Below are 20,935 nucleotides of genomic sequence, written 5' to 3'. Positions count from 1 at the left end.
GTCTAGATATAACTATGCTTTTTGATTTGTTACAGACTGACACTTTCTTCCTTGAAGCAGTGAACCTTGGGGATTTGTATAAGATTATCATAGGACATGATGGGCTTGGTCCAGGTAAGAGTCTTCCATAGGTAGATATTCAAGGTCTGATTCCATTCTACTCATGTGAAATCCTGAATAAATTAGAAGATAATTGTGTAAAACTTGTAATCAGTGGATCTTTAGGTACTGAATATCTGAAATTAAATTATTATCCCCAAATATTCTTTACATTTAAGTAGATGTAATTTTCATTAAAATGAAATAGGTCTTGTCCAAGTGAATGCTCTGCCTAAAATGCTAGAAAAATTGATGCATAAATACTGGGAGAATTTTGGATTTATATGCTGTGGCATGTGGCAACATTCCAACATGCAATCAGTGGATACAGCAGCAGTGTCTACTGGCAGTGATAGTACATGAAGTACTAGCAATAGTGCCAAGAGTACCATGTTAAGGAGACTGTCTGCCTGTTGTACTGCAGAAGGTCCCAGCTGTATTTTCTGTTGCCATTTTGTTCATGTTTCTTCCTCAGTTTTTTACATCAGTTCTGTGAGATGACTCACATTTCCCCAATAAATTCATTTTCTGTTAGTGTATAAACACCTATAAGATAAACAAAATCCTTTAACAAAAGACAAGAGTACTAAAGTGCGTGTACCACCAAAAAGCATCAGATAAAACAATGAACTCTTTTACTAAAAAGAATCAATATATAATTTTCAAAATGTTAAGAATAAAGTTCTCATACCAATATATAATGAACATGTATTTAAATAAGTAGTGAGGTAATCAGCAGGGTAACAAAGCTGGTTCAAAGAGGTTATACAATACTGAAAAATATATACTTGCAATCAGTGAAAGCAAGAAGAATGATGAATAAGATTGATAAATTAAATAAAAAATATGGCTTATACCCTAAGATAATAAAATATAACTTTCAAGTTGTCTTCTTTCTTGGACAAAATTTATTTATATTTTGACTAGACTGAAATCTTTTGCAACTTATTTTTCTGTCAGTTGACAGGTAATTTTACAGAGCCTGGGCCCTAATCCATGGTAAATACTAAGTCAAATAGCAGTACACTCTGCAGGGAGTCATTGTTTCTCAGGCAAGTACGTTCGATAGCACTCTAGAACAACATTAAAAGGACATGCTAACATGCCCAAACTAACACTTACAAACCAATTTGGTGGTTCTATAATGTACAAAGTGCTGTACTGTTTTCTATAGTAAATACAAAAATGACCTAGATGGAATGCCTGCCCTTGAGTTCACCAAGAGCTAGCAAGATGATTCTAAAGTTAGGATCAGCATTTTGTTCTTCATTCTGGTTGACAGTTTATGTTTTTTTTCCCCTCCAAATTCTGATTTACCAAGTTTATCTTCTAAATGGAATTTCAGTAACTGAGATATTGCTTTGGTATAGTGAAGAGAATTTTAGAACACATTCCAGCTACACAGATTTGAATCAAGGCCCTATCACTTGTTGACTTTTTGATCTTAAGCAAATCATTTAACCTCTCTGACCTTCAGTTCATGCTCGGTAAAATGAGAGTAATACCTCATGTGGTTGTTGTGAGGATTACATGAGATTGTTTATAAATGGAAAAGCAGCATACATTTGACAGTAAATTATCAATATATAATCATTGGAATTTTTCTTTAATTACATTTCTTAATATCAGTTGAATATGTTATTTTGTAAAATTCATCTATTTTCTTCCATTTCTACATTTTCTTTTCAGATATTTTAAGAAGGAAACTTAAAACAAATTCTCTTATAATCATGATTTCTTTAACTTCTCTCCATCTTTTTATTTTTAAAATCAGCAGATATATCTAAGAACACTTTTGGGAGTTCTTGGTGTTAGAAATGTCCAGGGCAAGCAGAATTAAATTTCAGGTTATGTTTACAACTAGCTAAAATAGGAAAAAGGTAGAAGTAGCTAGAATTCATTCCATTACCTTATCCTGCTACTTCCCTTGGATTCATTCAACCAACATTAATTGAACTCTACTATATGTAACTTACTATCTTTGTTTTAGGATTGGAAAAGTGTCTCCTCCATATGTCCATCTTTCTTCTACCACTCAGAGTATTTGGCTTCATAGTGTAGTTCCTATTCTGCAGGAAAATGGAATTAGGCTATTTCACAGAAATAGAACAAACAGTTCTAAAATTTGTATGGAACTACAAAAGACCCCACATAGCCAAAGTAATCTTGAGAAGAACAAAGCTGGAGGCACCACACTTCCTTACTTCCAACTATATTTATTACAAAGCAATAGTAACCAAAGCAATATAATATTGGCATATAAATGGACATACAGATCAATGAAACAGAATAGAGAGCCCAGAAATAAACTCATGCATATGTGGTCAATTAATTTACAACAAAGAAGCCAAGAATATTCAATGAGGAAAGGACATTCTCTTCAATAAATGGTGTTGAGAAAACTGGGCAGTCATGTGCAAAAGAATGAAACTGGGCTACTATGTTATACCATACACAAAAATGAATTCAAAATAGATTAAATGCTACAATGTAAGATCTGAAACTGTAAAACTTATAGAAGAAAATATAAACAGTAGACTCCTTGACATCATTCTTGGTGATTTTTTTTTTTTGACAAATCAAAGGCAAAAAAAAAAGGGAAAAATAAACAATGGGACTACATCAAACTACAAAGTTTCTGCCCAGCAAAGTAAACATCAGCAAATGAAGAAACATGCTACTGAGTGGGAGAAAATATTTGCAAATCATATATCTGATAAATGGTCAATATCCAAAATATACATAGAATTCATACAACTCAACAGCAAAACACCCCCCAAACAATCTAATTAAAAAATGGGCAGAAGCTCTGAGTAGATGTCTTTCCAAAGAAGACATACAGGTAGTAAACAAGTGCATGAAGGGTGTTCAGCATCACTAATCATCAGAGAAATGAAAATCAAAACTACACTTAGATGTAACCTCACGCTTGTTAGAATAGCTATCATGAAAAAGGCAAGAGATAATGAATGTTGGAAAGAATGTTTAGGAAACCCTCATGTATTGTTTGTGAGAATGTAATTCGGTACATTTGCTATAGAAAACAGTATGACGGTTCCTCACAAAATAAAAATACAACCATATATGATCCAGCAATCCCACTTCTGACTGTATATCCAAAGGATATGAATTCACTCTCTCATAAGCATAGATACACTCCTATGTTCATTGCAGCATTATTCTCACTAGCTAATACATGGAAACTAACTAAGTGTCCATGAACAAATGAATGGGTAAAGAAATGTGGTCTATATATAGAATGGATATTATTTAGTCATAAAAAGGAAGGGAATCCTGCCATCTATGACAACTTGGATGAACCTGAGGGCATTATGCTAAATGAAAAAAGTCAGGCAGAGAAATACATATACTATATGATCTCACTTATATATGGAATATAAAAAAACCAAAATCACAGAAAGAGTAGATTGGTGGTTGCAAGGAGTTGGGCAGTGGGGAAGGTGAGATGTTGGTCAAAGCGTATTAACTTCCAGTTATAAGAGAAATACGTTCTGAGATCTAATGTACAGCATGGTGACTCTAGTTAACAATACTATTGTATAATTGAAAGTTTCTATAAGAGTACATTTTAAATGTTTTCTTCAAAACAACAACAACAAAAGGTAATTAGGTGATGTTAAGGATGTATTAACTTATTATGGTAATTATTTAATAATATATACATGCTTTAAATTAATAAGTTGTACGCCTTAAAATTGCACAATGTTACATGTCAATTATATCTCAACAAAGTTGGAGGAAAAGTTATCTAAGAAGAAAAGAAAAATTGAGAAAAATGTGATAAAGGAAATAATAAAGATGAAAATAGAAAATAAAAATGCTGAAAATAGAAAAACAGAGAATTGACATTACTTATACGGATCAGTTCTTAAGGACAGAACATAGCCCCACACACAGTAAACCAAACATGAAAAGTCTAATAAAAAAGAGGAAGAAAATAAATGCCAAAATAAGATAAAGTATAATTTACAAATACATATTAGATTAAAAATTTGAGACTACTGTATACAGTTTTGAGCTAATAAGTTTGAAATTTTGCATGAAAGAGATGATTATCTACGAAAAATTGACCCAAGAAATTTGGCCCAAGAAATTAAGAATGACCTAAAGGAAGAAAATTTGGCTCAATATCGATCCAAGAAAAGTAGAAAATAAGAATAGTCAATGACAATAAATTTTTTAGAAGGCTAATCTTTCAAAACCTATGGTTTTTTCTCTGAAATGTCCATGAAGCAGACGTTTCCAGTGCTGTACAGACCATTTCAGATTATGGAACTGGAAAGCTTTTGAATTGACTTAATGATATCAAAACTTGAAAATATACAAAATATAGGACTATGATTTGGTTCTTCTTACACTCTCCTCTAATATGTTCCTATAGTGATCAGGAACTCCTATGGATCTCAGAGGATCTATCTTTTGTTTAGCATATTCATTGTTTATAATAGAAATTCAAACAAATAATTTTATTTGATAATTTTTTCACATTTGTTTAAAAATATTTGTGATGGTCTGAATGTTTGCATCTCCTTAAAATTTATGTGTTGAAATCGTAATGCCTGGTATGCGATAGTATTAGTAGGTGGAGCTTTTGGAAGGTGCTTATTGGGATTAGTGCTCTTATAAAAGAGACTCCAGAGATATTTCTGACCCCTTCCACCTTGGGAGGACACAGTGAGAATGCACTGGCTATGAACCAGGAAGAGAGCTCTCATCAGAAGGTGACCACGCTGGTGCTTTGATCTTGGACTACCTAGCCTCCAGAACTATGAGAAAAAAAATTTCTTGTTTATAAGCTACCCACTCTGTGGTATTTTGTTTTAGCAGTCCAAGCAGACTAGGGCAACATTTTAATTTGACAGTTAAATTTCTCATTTCACCTACCCACATATTCACATGAGATTGATGTTGTGTTATTTTGGAAGATTTTCACAGTTGCTGGGACAATGCCATGTATTCCATAGAGTATGTTCTTCAAAAAAGCAGTTGTAAATCAGACTCACTGAAAATGCATGTGCAGATATCCTAAGTTAAATGTGTACAGAGTGAATCCAGAAGTGTAATTAAGGAATAATTCATAACAACTAAATAGGGTTTATACCAAGAAGTTTAAGGGTGATTTGATATTAGGAAATCTATTAATAGAATACATTGCTCAGAAAGTTGAAGCAGAAAAATTTTTTGTTAACAGTCGAATAATACTATTATTAAAAATTCTTTGAAAATTTGGAACAGAAAAATAATTTAAAATAATTTAACTCGACTACTTAACCAGTGAAATTTATTAAAATTGGAACTACAACAAGGATTTTCTTATTATGATGTAGTCAATCTTTGGAAGGCAATGTAATACGTTTTTTTAAAACAGTTGTAATTTTGGAAAGAAGAAGGTAAAATATTGCTTACATGTGATAGAAATATCTATTAAAATGCAAAGAGTATCAACTGACAAATGAATAAAAGAAATGAGTATAAAGTGACTAGAAATTAAATCACTATAAAATAACTGGAAAATATGATATATAAAAGATCTTATTCAGAGAATAGCAAAAATATGTAGACATGTGTGTGTATATATACATATATATACATATATATGTATATAATAATAATAATAATAATAATAATAACAATAATTAGCATCGACCATAAATAAAACATGCCCATCTGATTAATTAGACTGGCCTTGTCTGAAATACATATTGAGAAGTTATAGGAAGCTCAAGAAAGTTTGACTTAAAAGTTCTGTCTCTTTTTCAGATTAAGTGAACCTATTTTTTCTTAATGATTTATTTACCAATGATCTCAGCTGACAGTGTAAGCCATTTCTTGTTCATGGTACTCCAATAGCACTATTTTTATGGTTTTGTTTGTGGTGAGAGAGGTGAAGGTTTTGTGATTCCACATATATAGTTTAGGCCCCAGCTGCCTGTGTCTGTGGTGCACTGGCAGTAAAAGGACTTTAGAATTTTGGTAACCAAATTGCACCTAGGTCTGTTCATTTGGTTGGGCAAAACAATCTGCAAGATTCATTTTACGTAAGATTTCAGATTACTGTGGAGAGAATCGGCTCTCGTGGTTCCTTTATAGAAAGAAGATTGGCTACTCCTAAATCAAGTGGAGGATCAAAAGTGAGGAGTTTATAAGAGAATTGGAAAGAGGTGGGATAATAATACATAGATATTCCTACTAATTTTGATCAAGAGACATCACAGACTCAGAGGAGAGAAAATCTTAAATATAGGCAATACAGTTAATCTAAAGGAAGATTCCAAGACAGAAAGCTAACTTCCTTTTTCTACCCCTAAGTGAAATAAGCTAGTCACAAGAGACTACATGTTTATGATTTCATTTGTGTGAAATCTCCAGATGAGGCAAATCTATCAGAGTTGGAAAGTAGATAAGTGGTTTCCTAAGCCTAGGAGAGGGGAGGATGGCTGTGGTTGGGAGTAACTGTGAATTAGGTATAAACTTTATTTTGGGGATAAAGAAAATGTACTGAATTTGGGATATGATGATGGTTGCACAACTCCAAGTATATTGCAAATGACTGAACCTATTTAAAGAGGTGAACTTTATATTTTATAGTATGTATTTTTCAACAAAGCTATTAAAATTTTGTTATTTGGAAAAATTAAAAGGACATAATAGACTATAATATTTTGAAAAGATTAACAAGAAAGGCTCTCATTAAAATACATTAAAGATGACAATTTTTAAATGTAGTTTAGTGAACATCATACTGATAGGAAGACAGATAAATTAGTGACAGGAGAATAAAACCTGAACTAGATTTTAAGTGGGTTTAATAGAAAAACGAGCAATGGATATTAAAAAAGCAATTCAAAATGGCCCAAAATACATTTTTATTATTAAAACAAATAAAATTTTAAAAACTTAATTATAAGCTACATTTTTAATTTAACTTTTTATTTTCAGATAATTGCAAGTTATACAAAATAAAGATATTCTCTGTAATTTTAAGCCACTTGTCCTCACTGGTAGCATCTTGCAAAGGTGTAGCACAACATCACTACCAGGATACTGACATAGAAGAAAATCATCACTACAATTATCTGTCATGTCTCCCTTTTATAAACACATGCACCTCCTTTTCTCTATTTATTCCTCGAAACCCCTGTTCTTAATTTCTGGTAACTAGTAATCTATACTACATACTTATAATTTCTTTTCATTTTAAGAATATATAAATGAAATCACACATTATGTAATCTCTTGAGATTGAATTTCTTTACTCTGTATAATTTTCTAGAGATTCATTCAAATTTTTTGTGTGTGACAGTAGTTTGTTCCTTTTTATTGTTGAATAGTATTCCATGACATGAATTTCTCTCACTTTTTTTGTCTTTATTGAAATATAATAGACAATTAGTTGCTTGTATTTACCATATACAATTCAGTGAGTTTTTAAAAAAATTAAGTTGGCATACAGTAATATACCGGTTTCAGTTGTATAGCATAGTGATCAGAGATCCACATAACTCGAAAAGTGATCACTCCACTAAATCTAGTACCCCCTTCCCCCTTACATATTTATTATAACATTATTAACCATCTTCTCCATGATATACTGTACATCTCCATTTCTATTCTGCAACTATTTGTACTTCTTAATTCCTTTGGCTTTTTTTTTGTCCCCCCAACCTCCCTCCCATCTAGTATCCCTCTAAATATTCTCTGTATCTGTGAGTTTATTTCTGCTTTTGTTGTTGATTTTGTTCTTTAGATTCCACATGTGTGTTCAATCTTGCAATATTTGTCTTTCTCTGACCTATTTAATTCAGCGTAATACCCTCTAGGTCCTTCAAGGCAATATCTTTTTCCGTCCCCTTCCTTTTAGTCTATGTGTGTCTTTTAGTCTGAAATGAGTCTCTTGTAGGCAGCATGTAGGGGTCTTGTTTTCTTGTCCATTCAGCCACTCTATCTTTTGGTTGGAGCACTTAATTCTTTTCCATTTGAGGTACTTGTTGATAGGGATGTAGTTATTACCAATCTTTATTCCTTAGATCCTGGATTTTCATCACATCAAATATTTTGTGCCAAGCTCTTCTATCCTGCATAGTCTTTTGAGAAATCAGCTGCCAGTCTTATGGGTGCTCCCTTGTAGGCAACTAACTGCTTTTCTCTTGCTGCTTTTAAGATTCTTTCTTTGTATTTAATCTTTGGCATTTTAATTATGAAGTGTCTTGGTGTGGGCCTCTTTGGGTTCCTGGTTTTTTGGACTCTCTGAGCTTCCTGAGGTCTTATGTCTATTTTCTTCACCAAATTAGGGAAGTTTTCCATCATTATTTCTTCAACTAGCTCTTCAACATTTTGTTTCCCTTCAGGTACCCCTATGACATGGATATTTTACCTTTTTTAGTGTCCCATAGGCTCCTTAAATTATTATTATAGTTTTGGCTTCTTTTTTCTTGCCATTCTGATTGAGTGTCCTTGGCTTTTCCATCCTCTGTCTGGGTCATTTGATCCTTTTCTTAATTCACTTTGTTTATTCCACTTAATATACTTCTCATCTCAGATAATGTGTTCTTCATTTCTGACTGGTTCTCTTTTATAATTTCCATTTCCATTTTTATGTTCTTTATCTCTGTGCTGAAGTTCTCACTGAATTCATCTACACTGGTGGCAGCTGTGCTTATAGTTGCTTCAAAAGGCCACACCAGAAACTGAGGCCAGCTGCCACCAGTGTGAATTTAGGCACTGCTCAGCAAGGAGCACCTGACTCACCGAGGATACACCTGGATGTGGCTTGGGTGGAGGCGCGAGCTGGAAGAAGTAGAGTTTCAGGGACTCCTCTGGGCAGAATGACCTCTGTTATCCAGTTTGATGACGTCTCTTCTATGGTGGTGCTAAGTCTGTGCACTGGGAGCAGGGAGGGCTCAACAGAGGAACAATGGATACTGTTGGCACTTTTGTACAGAGTGAGTCTGCAACAGCTCAGTGTCTTGCTGTAAGTTCCTGGTTCCACTTGTCCAGCTGGTGCTCAGAGCCAAAGTCCTTTTGTGGACCTGACCCCTTTAAGAGGCATCTGCAGCTGTTGCTGCTGCAGCCTCTGTCTCAGTCAGCTGCTCAGGATGGGGCAGCCTTGTGTCCTTGGCCTGTCCTACCGTCTGCCGTTGCAGTGTGATTTCTTAGATTTCTCCCTAGTTGTATGGCTTGTTTATCTAGATCCCAGGCAATTTTTCTTTGCTGTTTGCTCCTTGTTTCTATCACAACTTTGATTTGGTTGCCAGAGGTTATGAACAGAACCTCTATCATCTATGCCATTTTTTCCCCACTTTCTCTCACTTTGTTTAACCATTCACCCATTCATTGAAAGACATTTTGATTTTTTTCCAGTTTTGGGCTATGATGAATAAAGTTGCCATGAACATTTATGTACAGATTTTTATATGAACATAAGCTTTCATTTGCCTGGGATCAATGCCTAAGAATGCAATTGATGAGTATTATGGTAGTTGAATGTTTAGTTTTGTAAGAAATTGCCAAATCTTTTCACAGTGGCAATTACATTTTAGATGAACACCAGCAATATATGTGTGATCTATTTTCTCAGTATCCTTGTTAGCCTTTGATCTTTTACAGCTCTTTTTCTTTTTTAGCAATTATGATAGGTGTGTAGAGATTTATCATTTTGACTTTAATTTATATTTCTATAAAGATAATGATGTTGAACACACTTTCATGTGCTTATTTGCCATCTATATATCCTCTTCAGTGAAATGTATATGTTCTTTGCCTTTTTGTAATGGAATTTTAGTGTGTGTATGTTTGTGTGTTAAGATTTAAGAGTTCTTTATATATTGTAGATACTAGTCTTTTGTTGGAAATATGGTTTGCAAATATTTTCTCCCAGTCTGTAGCTTGTCAAATTTTTAGTTTTGATGAGTTCCAGTTTATTAGTTTTTTTTTTAATGGAAGGCGTTTTTGGGGTTAACTCTAAGAACTCTTTGCCTAACCCTAGATTACAAAAATTAAAATTTTTTTTCTAAAACTTTTATAGTTTTACATGTTACATTTAATTCTGTGATTAATTCTGAGATAGTTTGTGTATAATGTGTTGAACTTAGGTTGAAGTAAAATTTTTAGCTGTGAATGTTCAGTTACTTCAATACCATTTGTTGAAAAGTATACCTTTCCTCCACCGAATTCCTTTTATACCTTTGTCAGAAATCAGTTTGGCATACTTGGATTATTTCTGAGTTCTCTATTCTGTTCCATTCATCTATGTGTCCATCCTGGCATACTGCTCTGACTTGATAGCTATATCGTAGACCTTAACATCAGATACACTGGTTCCTTCTATTTTAACATTTTCAAGAGTGTTTTAGCTACTTTAAGGCTTGTTATTTTCTATATAAATTTTTGAAAAGATTGTCTATATTTACAGTAAGTCTTCCTGGGATTTTGATGGGAATTATGTCAGACTGAGAAATTAATTTGGGGAGAATAGATGCCTTTACTATTTGGGACTTCCAGTACATGAACACAGTATGGGTATGTTGTTTTTGTTTAGATCTTTTCTGGTGTCTTTCCTCAGCATTTTGTAATTTTCAGCATATAGATTCTGTACATGTTAAGTTTATATCTAAATATTTAATCTCTATTTGATTATAAATAGCACTGTGGTCTAAATTTTAGTTTTTAGGTGTTCACTGTCAGCACATAGAAATGTGATTTATTTTTGTGTGGTGATTTATCTTGTATCTGAGATCTTAGTCAACTCACATTTTAGGTCTGGAAGGTTTTTTGATAGATTTTTTAAGATTTTTTCCATAGACAATCATGTCAATCATGTCATTTACAAATAGGAGCAGTTTTATCTTTTAACTTTCCTATCTTTATGCCTTTTATTTATTTTTCTTCCTTTATCACAGTTGCTGAAACTTCTAGTTGTAGAGAATAAAAATGGTGAGAAAGAACATCTTTATATTGTTCCTTATTATAGAGAAAAGCTGACAGTTTTCACTGTTAAGTATAAAACTAGCTGTAGATTTTTTTGTAACTGCTTTTTAGAAGTTTTCCTCTGTGGTAGGCTAGAAATTGACCTCCTCAAAAGATATTCATATCCTAATCCCCAGGACTGTGAATGTTATCTGGTTTGGAAGACTGACTTTGTGAATATGATTCAGTTAAGGATCTTGAGATGGGGAGATTATCTCAAATTATGTAGGTGAGTTCAATGTACTCAGGAGGATCATTATAAGAGGGAAGCCAGAGGCTCAAAGTCAGACAAGAGAATATGATGATGGAAACAAAGATAAAAGAGAGATTTGAAGATGCTACTTCCTGGTTTTGAAGAAGAGACCACAAGTCATTAGAAGCTGGAAAAGCAAGGACCCACTAGGCTTCACTTCCCCCCATTTATGTCTGCAAGGTCTAGTGAGCAGCTGAGTATCTCTCACCATCTGGCATCAAGAAAAATGAATGAAGCAGAGCAAGCTGGGGCTAGTCAGCACTCCACTGTTCTCCATCCCTGCTGTCAGTGAATTCCAGTGGGGGCCTAGTGTCCTCCCCTACCTAGCATTATGAGATGGAAGGAGGTAGGACAAGATGGAGTAGTTGACATTCTACTTCCCCTACGCCCTGGTCATCAGTGAGGCCCAACAGAAGCCTGAGCTTCTATTCCTACGCAACATCAATAAAACAGAGCTAGATGATGGAGACAGGGCTAGTTGTCACTCTTCAGTCCCCCTCCCCACTTCTTGTGATGGGGCCCAGCAGGGAGCTGAGCTTCTGTCCTCACCCTGCAGCGGCAAAGGGGTGTGAATCAGCCCTATATTTCCCCTTCTGTAGAAGTAGAGGGGCATATCAGGGAGTCGACCCCTGCTCAGAGGCAGTGAGGCACTGTAAAATGCCTTACTTTTGTGGGAAAGTTGTTAGTAGGGCAGGAGGAGGAGGTGAACTTCTACCTAGCTATATGCAATGAGTCAATTCCCCACATCTGCCTAGGTGGTATCATGTCAGAAGTTGAATGTATACACATACACACAGCTTATGCTACACACAAGGGGGACTGCCTGATGAAAAGATTAAATAGGATTCAGAATCTCATAATATTTATCGAAAATTTCCAGTATACATTAAAAGTTATCATATTAAGAACTTGGAAAAAATGGCCCAAAAAAGTAAATCTTAAGCATTATTCAAAGAAATATAATACTTAAAATTTAACTCTTTTTCTTACCAAATTTTATAAAAATTTAAAAACCCACAAGGCTAACTACAGTATATAGAAAACAACTCCTAAATCTCAGTAAATCCAACATTTATTTCATGTTGACATTGTCTTTTGGCTGATTTTGGCCAAAATGGACATCTCTTAGCTGTGTTTTGCTGGGTTCTTGGCTCTGATGTGAGATCTCATCTGCATCACATGCCTTCATATCTGGATCCACTTGAGCAATGCCACCTGAGCCATGCTCTTCTCACAGGAAAGGGCCTTAGCAAGAACCAGGCATATGGTCATTTCTATCCACATTCTATTGGCTAAATCAAATCAAATGGCCAAGATCAGAGTCATTGGGGTGCAGTGGGGGAGAAATAATTGTGGACAAATAATGCAATATTCCACAATCAGTGGATAAGTGTTCTTTGAAAATAATACTTAATTTGACTCAATAATTTCACTTCTAGAAAGCCATCCCAAAAATATTGAGAAATATATGTAAAATACATGCTCAAAATTGTGACTATATTATGCATAATAGCAAAAGTCTATCTTACAATAGGAAATGTATTATATTTAGTATGTTCATATACTGAAATACTATACAACTTTAAAAATCGTGTTGTCAGATTCTGGTCAAGATAGTGGAGTAGTTAAAAGCAGTGCTTATCTCCTCCCATTACCACATTATAAAGACAACTAAATTATAGAAAAATTAACCTGGAGAACCATCTGAAGAGTAGCTGAACAGAAGTCCTATAATTAATGACATAAAGAAGAAACCACTTTGAGACTGATAAAAAGGGTGGGGATGAGAAATGGGCTGGACCCACTCCACTTGTGGTGGTTGAGAATCAGGAGGGATATCTTAACTGCAGAGATCCCCTCTGAGACTCAAGGGGTAACAGCTTCACACCGGATTCCCTAGCACAGAGCACCAGTTCCAGGAAGAGGAGCCCCCACAACATCTGGCTGTAAAAATGAACAGGGATTTTGTCCATGGAGGTGAGAGAGAAAGTTACTGGAAACCTAGGCATCCTCTTAAAGGGCCTGCACATAGACTCTATTGCTCCTAGACATTCATCATGGGCTCTGACACTCTATTGCTCCTAGACACTCATCATGGGCTCTGACACATACACATAGCCAATAGACATATAAAAAGATGCTCAATGTCACTAATCATCAGAGAAATGCAAATGAAAACCACAATGAGATATCACCTTATACCTGGGAGAATATCTGTAATCAATAAATCAATAGACAACAGGTGAGGATGTGCAGAAAAGGGAAGCTTTGTGCATTGTTCATGGCATTGCAAATTGGTGCAGCCATTGTGGAAAACAGTATGGAGGTTCCTCAAAAACTTAAAAATAGAACTACCTTATGACCCAGCAATTGCGTATCAGAGTATTTATCTGAAGAAATCCAAAAGAGTAGTTTGAAACAATACATGTACCCCCTATGTTCATTACAGCATTATTTACAATAGCCAAGATATGGAAGCAACCAAAGTGCCCATTAACAGACAATTAGATAAAGGAATATTACTTGGCCATAAAAAAGAATGAAATCTTATCATTTGTGACAACATGGATGGACCTAGAGGATATTATGCCAAGTGAAATAAAACAGAGAAAGACAAATACCATATAATATCACTTATATGTGGAATGTAATGAACAAAATAAATGAACAAGTAAAACAGAATTATACTCATATACAGAGAACAAACTGATATTTGCCAGATGGGAGGGGGGTCAGGAGGGTGGGTGAAAAGGGTGTAGGGGTTAAGAAATACAAGTTGATAGTTAGAAAATAGTCACAGGAATGTAAAGTACAGCATAGGGAATATAGTCAATAATATTGTAATAACTATGTATAGTGGCATGTAGGTACTAGGCTAATTGTGGTGATCGCTACTTAGATTATATAAATGTCTAACCACTATGCTGTCACCTGAAACTAATATAAAATTGTATTTAATGTCAACTGTGATTAAATTAAAAATACAAAAATTAGGAAAATTTTATGTGTTTAAAACTAGGAAAAATAGGGAAATATTTATGTATAATGTCTATGTATATGTTTTGTGTAATTAATACTCACTAGCTGCTGATGTGAGTTAGAAAAGTCTTCTAGCCAGGCGTAGGAAAAGACTGAAAATAAATAAACCAAGCTAATTGATTTTATTTTTATTTTTGTCAGGTACTGGAATTATTCATAATTTCAGTACCTTTTTTGTCCATTTTCTTAAATATAGTCCAATACGAAATAAATGCTATATTAAGTGGTGAATAATGTTTTGAATAATATAAACTGCTTATTATATGCGTTATATAAGAAAGTAGCACATTTTCATAGATCTTTATATAACTCTTTGACTCCTAGTCTTTCTGTCTTATTCCCCCAGGGACAACCTGGCTTTTGTCAGAACCTCATCTTTTCTAGTTCTATATTTAGTCTTGAGTCTTTCTTATATATTCAAACCAATGTTTAAAAAGGGTAGATAATATATTTTTATATAAATACTTTAAAATTAATTACCAATGAAACCTTTAAAGAATTTTTAAAGTTGATACTTCATTACCTCTGAGAGTTTTCTTTATATGAGCCTTACTAGCTCATCTTGTTAAAAATTCAACTCTGGGACCTTTTCTCTGATGATCAACTATTGATTTGCCTGGGGCTGCCCTGGTTTTAGCACTGAAAATCCTGCATCCCGGGAAACACCTCTGTCCAGGGCAATGTGGGACAGCAGTTAGTCATGTTAGGTTGCCTTTCCTGGGGCTACAGGGTCAGGAATTTGGTATGAGGCCCAGCAGTCTCTGTTTTTATAATCCCTCTTGGTGATTCTGATGCATGCTAATGTTGGAGAACCACTGATCCAGGGAACTATAAGGAATTTGGCATTGCTTAATGATGGGAGTATGTGATGAGGGATGAAGTTGAAGAGTAAGCAGAGACCAGGAAACGAAGACCCGTGCATGCTTTGTTAGTTTTATTCTATAGCAGATAAGTATTAACTCATGAAGTCAAGGATTTTTATTAGAGGAAATATATTTTGAGCTGGCTCTTTGTATAAATAAAACTACCAAAACTAGTTAAAATGTTCCATTTTATCTATAAGTAAAATTAAATTGTATTTTAACCAATTCTAGTTTGAAAATTAATTTAAAATTAAATGTTTAAAAAGATATTATCTTCATGTGTACTAGGTCAGACTGTGTGGTTGGGCAGAGTCTCTGAATACTGTTCCTTTTCTAGCTTCTCAAAACATGTATATGAACTTTCTGGCTCTCTATGTGTATGTTTTGGAAATAGAAAGTATTGTAATTCATCAGGTACATATTCTTTGGAAGATTTTAGGTTCAGGATTATAAATGAAGTTTATGAAATCAAGAATAATTATAGAATTGTTCTATTTTCTACTGTTTGGAAAATCATACTGAAGTAGATATCATAAAACATGAGGCCTTGAAATATACTGTGCCTTTGTTACATGTATAAGATATATTTTAAATGCTTCTTACAGCTTCTCTTATATCTTGCTTTATTTGAAGTATTAAAGCTTAAAGGTTGCACAAGGCCTTTACATGTGTTTGGAAGGTAGAACCTCTTTTTCAAAGCTTCAAGTAATACCTGGACCATACATATTCATACCCATTTTTCTTTCTTTAATTTGTGTTTAGGAAATGGCTGGTTTCTTGAGGATATTGTAATCAGGGATCCCACAACAAACCGTGAATATGCCTTCTTCTGTCACAGGTTTGTAGGTATGCTTTTACAGTGAACAAACTCATTTTACATTAGTCAGTTTCAAGTCCATGTAGCCTGGAGTCGCAGATAGCTTATTCAAATATTCCTGCTTATTAATGTTTTGTTAGGTAACTTTTTTGAACATTAATTTTAGGTGCTGCTTCTTCTATTTAGAAAGATATCCATTACATTTATCATTATTCTTGATAATACATAATTAAGTCTTTCTTGGGAAATTAAGATTTTTAAAATATAGTTTCTCTTTATGTATTAGTAAGGAGAATGAAAGTCTTTGTTAAGAAGATTTACTCCTATCGAACTAGGTCCCAAATTAGGTTAAAAAATAATAAATGTACAGAATAAATGTTGCATGTGGATTTTTATACAACAGTGACATTGCTGATCCACTGTCACCAGGCCTGAATTTTCAGGTTATTTTCCCAATAATAGTGATAAATTTGCTCTTTCTTTCAATACTTTCCTGCCTCTTTCCTCAGGTGACCAATAGACATTTGTGAAATAACTGACTATAGTTTGAACTCTAATTGGTACACAAAGAATAAGATAAAGTAATTGGTACAATGGGTGTAAAATCTATGACATAGGCAGGCTGATTGAATAATTCAACTGTGGATTAGGGAAAAACATATTTCAGTCTTATCTGCTAGCAGCTCTTTCTACCTCCCCTGCACTCGCATAGTCACTTTAAGCATTTCCTTTTCCATTTTCTATTTTCCTTTTACCAAATGGATACCTATGGCTTTTTTCAATTCCTATTATCCATTATTTCTGGCTTGGCTAGATAATTGCCCATGATTAATGTAAATATAAAGCCAGGATATACTTAGTATACTTTTCTTTCCACAGGTGGCTGGATCAAGAGGAAGATGATGGTAAAATTGTCAGAGAACTGTATGCCAGAGATAACACTATCATCTTTGCAAGTGAGTGTCATGTACACACATTTCTTGAAAAACTATTTTATGATGATTGAGGAAAGCATGACACTGCTGAAATTAATGATCTTTACTTTCCTTTATATCCTCAGGGCAAAAGCTAGAACATAATAGAAAAGAAACGGTGAGATTTTACTTTTGGCCTTAAATTATTTGGTACAGTGTTCAAATAGCTGTTTGATTCATTAAAACAAAACAGTTTATAAAATTTACTATGGGGTGTTTGTAATTTTCTTCTCTTTGTCTTATATTGGCTTTTTTTTTTCTATTTAGTGGGCTGCAGAAAGCTGGAAGTTTATGAAAGGAAATACTCTTCAATTCTACAACAGGCTGACTGGAGGGTTTGTCCGTCTGCATCCAGATGGCACAATTGATGCAATTGGAGAAAAGACAGACAAATATGGTAAAATCACTGGGCAAAGCTTGTGGTGTTGTGGCAATTTTGGGAGCTGAAGGAGGGCAGACCCAGTTTAATTTATAGTGTTGTGTCTTCTTTTTCAGATGGCTTTACACCAGTATTAGGCCATTTAAATAATTCACTATCTGCATTAATACAAATGATCAATAGATGACATGCTTTATATCTGGGTAGACAGTGTCATCATGTGGAACATTACATCATGAAAAACTTATATTTGATATTCTTAATTGCAGAATAAAATGTAGGCAATTAACATTAACTATTCATAAAAAGCAGCATTTGTAGCTCTTACATTGTATAGCCATTTAAGGAATTAACTTGATCTACTAAATATTGAATGCCTATTCTGTTCAAAACACCACATTAAATAATCTGAGGGCCACCGAAATAACTAAGACATTATTCTGAATTCTAGACATTCATAATATAACGAGGAAGACAAATACAAACAGCAATTCTAATAATGGTTGTTTATAACTAAGGTCATAATAAAGGTACAGAGGAAAACTAGGCAAAGAAAAACTAGATTTGATGTTTAAAATCAGCGTGTCATAAATCCATGACCTTAAAAGTTAATGAAGAAGGAGCAAACTGATAATGGTAGGCCTTTGACTATAAACCCAAACCTCCAAATCACCTTGAAATTTAGACCTTCACTATTTAAACAGAATTTGCCTACTACATCTGTGACTATAACTTTGCTGTACAGTAGTATCCTTTTATGTGATTTCACTTTCTGCAGTTTCAGTTACCTGTGGTCAACTGTGGTCTGAAAATATTAAATAGAAACTTCCAGAAATAAACAATTCATAAGTTTTAAATTGTGCACCATTCTGAGTAGCATGATGAAATCTCTCATCTTTCAGATGTGTCCTGCTTGGGATGTGAATCATCCCTTTGTCCAGCATATCCACGCTGTGTGTGCTATCTGCCCATTAGTCACTTAGCAGCCCTCTCAGTTATCAAATTGACTGTCACGTTATCACAGTACTTTTGTTCAAGTAATCCTTATTTTACTTACTAAAGGCCCGAAAGTCATTTACATAACTTTTATTACAGTATATTGTTATAATTGTTTTATTTCATTATTAGTTGTTGTTATTAATCTCTTATTGTACCTAATTGGATATACAGGAATAAACCTAGTATTTATAGGGTTTGGTACTATCTGTGATTTCAGGCATTCACTGGGGTCTCTGAATGTATCCCTATGGATAAGGGAGGAGAACTACTGTATTTTGTCAGAAACAGTTTTGTTCAGACAGCCTCCAGGATGTATTGGATGGAGATGCTAACCTATATAGTATTTCTTCAAAATGTAGCCTTCTTCATCTCATATTAGAGATCTCAGAGAATAATCCAACTTTTTTCTCTGTGAAAATATGTGGGAGTCTAAGAATACTTCCTCATAGCTTCTCTTTCTAAAATTAATATATTCCTTAGACATTTTCCTTACCTATTGGTTCCTACTTGGGATCACTTAGATTAGTCAAAATGGCCCTTCTCATCCTGTTCCCCAGGGTTCCTGCTACCAACGCTGATGCTCTTTTTCCTTATTCAGTATCATGGATTGTATTTCCAAATGTGGTTATAAAACTATTTCCCATTGTTAGGGGGAGGATGAAGTGGATAACGGGGATCAAATATATGGTAGCTGAAGGAAACTAGACTTTGGTGGCAAATACACAAAATATACAGATGTCAAATGATAATGTACACCTGAAAATTGTATAATTGTATTAACCAATGTTACCCCAACAAGCTTAATTAAAAATTTAAAAAATGAATAAATGGAGACAATGATTTAAAAAAAAAACTATTTCCCATTGTTAAGTCAGAAACTGTGAAAGACAAGTTTTACCCTATTTGCAGAAAACACAAGAACAGTGAATCATAGATGAAGACCATTTATTTCTCACAGTTGTTGGTTCCCCAAGGCCCAATCCCATAATATCATGAGGTGAGGACCTGATGGTACCTAAATGTGTGGGTGGGTGCATTAAAGGAGAGGAAACTCTTATCTTATATAGGGTCGTCCATTCTTCCTTTCAGAGAAAGAGAAAGAGCAAGACAGAGAGAGAGGAGACAGTGAGAACTGTCTTTATTCTGGAATATAAGAAAATCTTCTCCACAGAAGGGAAAGGAAGGTCTTTACTTTTACACCCCTGTGGCGGAGGGAGGGAAGGTGGGAGAGAGAGAGAATCATTCCTGACCTGCAGCCAGCACCAACTGCCAGGCATGTGAGTCCCTATGTAGACCAAACTAACTGGCAGATAATGAAAATAGAGAAATGTTTACCCTTAAGTGTTTCTTGCATCTTAATATATTAGTACTATAATATATAAAGTAGAATGAGCAGTACTGAAAAAGGCATAGGATGATATGAGTAATTTTCTTCTATTTAGCTGACATTTTTGCAACAGGAGATCTTTTATGTGTGACAATTACTTGCAACATTATTTCCTGAAGTTAGACTCAGTGCCCCATAAATTTACATTCATGAATCAGTTTTCCCTGCCTAGAAAGTGTTGTGATGAACAATGCTGACCCATGGACATTTTTCCAGGAAAATATTTTAAGAACGTGTCTCTGAGATACATTGGCTTACAATTTTCACTCCACAAAACAATGTTGTTTTTATCACCATGCACCAGCCCTTCTATTTAGTTATCAAGCTAGTTGTGAATTTAGTTATTTCAATACTCACAGAGTTAGAATGTTCATTTCTCTGACAGCTGCTGAACCACATCTTGGCAATACTAAATGTAAAGGCATACACACAGTGTAAGGAGATCTTTGAAATACCACAGAGAGTTTCATTTTATGATTATAAGCTCTTAGGTATTAAAAATGATACTGAACCAATGTTGACAATGACAATTGACTCCAGTGTGGGATCCTAGAAATAAAGGAAGGACCAAGCAACCAACGCAATTCAGTTTTTAACTCTTAAACCTAGGTGGCTACTTTATGTCAAGGCTAGCTTTATAAATTTCCCATCTCCTCAAATCTTAGATTTACTATAAAATATAGATTCATATAGTTTTCTCATTTTATAGTAGCATTCTTTCTAGAAAAAAATTATAATCTAAATTCAGATTTATTTGACTTATATTACTAAAAGGATTAAGCATGCATTTTAAAAATGTACAGTATACCATATCAGTGGAGGCTTCTAATATGTCACATTGTCCTCTGTTTTGTCTGTAAGGATCTATGTAAATAGTTTACCAGGTTTTGTTAGTGGCTTTTTGCTTTTCGTTTTTTGGCATGTTTATTTGTTGCCATGTCAGACTAGGGTATATGGAAGAAGTGACTGCATTCTTCAATGTGGAAGTTTTAAAATATTCCCATAAATTACTTCACACTGCCCTTTTCAAAAGATGGGGCCAGTTCCTCTCCCCACAAGTATGGGCTGCATTAAATGACTTTATTTTAACATATAGAATATAGTGGAAGTGTCAGCATTAATTTGATCAAGAAGGGAAG

At 34.2% G+C, this 20,935-nt stretch overlaps 1 protein-coding gene across 1 annotated transcript in view; it reads left to right on the top strand.

Moving 5' to 3' along the window:
• Nucleotides 1–20,935, top strand: part of RP1 (RP1 axonemal microtubule associated) — a 330,366-nt gene that overhangs the window by 107,566 nt on the left and 201,865 nt on the right. The window contains 5 exon segments of the mRNA XM_039868930.1: nucleotides 36–114; nucleotides 16,003–16,078; nucleotides 16,937–17,013; nucleotides 17,118–17,149; nucleotides 17,299–17,428. Of these exon segments, the coding sequence (XP_039724864.1) occupies nucleotides 36–114; nucleotides 16,003–16,078; nucleotides 16,937–17,013; nucleotides 17,118–17,149; nucleotides 17,299–17,428 (394 nt within the window).

Source organism: Pteropus medius, unplaced genomic scaffold, assembly GCF_902729225.1.
Source record: "Pteropus medius unplaced genomic scaffold, Ma_sr-lr_union100, whole genome shotgun sequence".
In the NCBI taxonomy this organism is placed as follows: domain Eukaryota; kingdom Metazoa; phylum Chordata; class Mammalia; order Chiroptera; family Pteropodidae; genus Pteropus; species Pteropus medius.
This window is presented reverse-complemented; position numbering and strand designations above follow the sequence as displayed.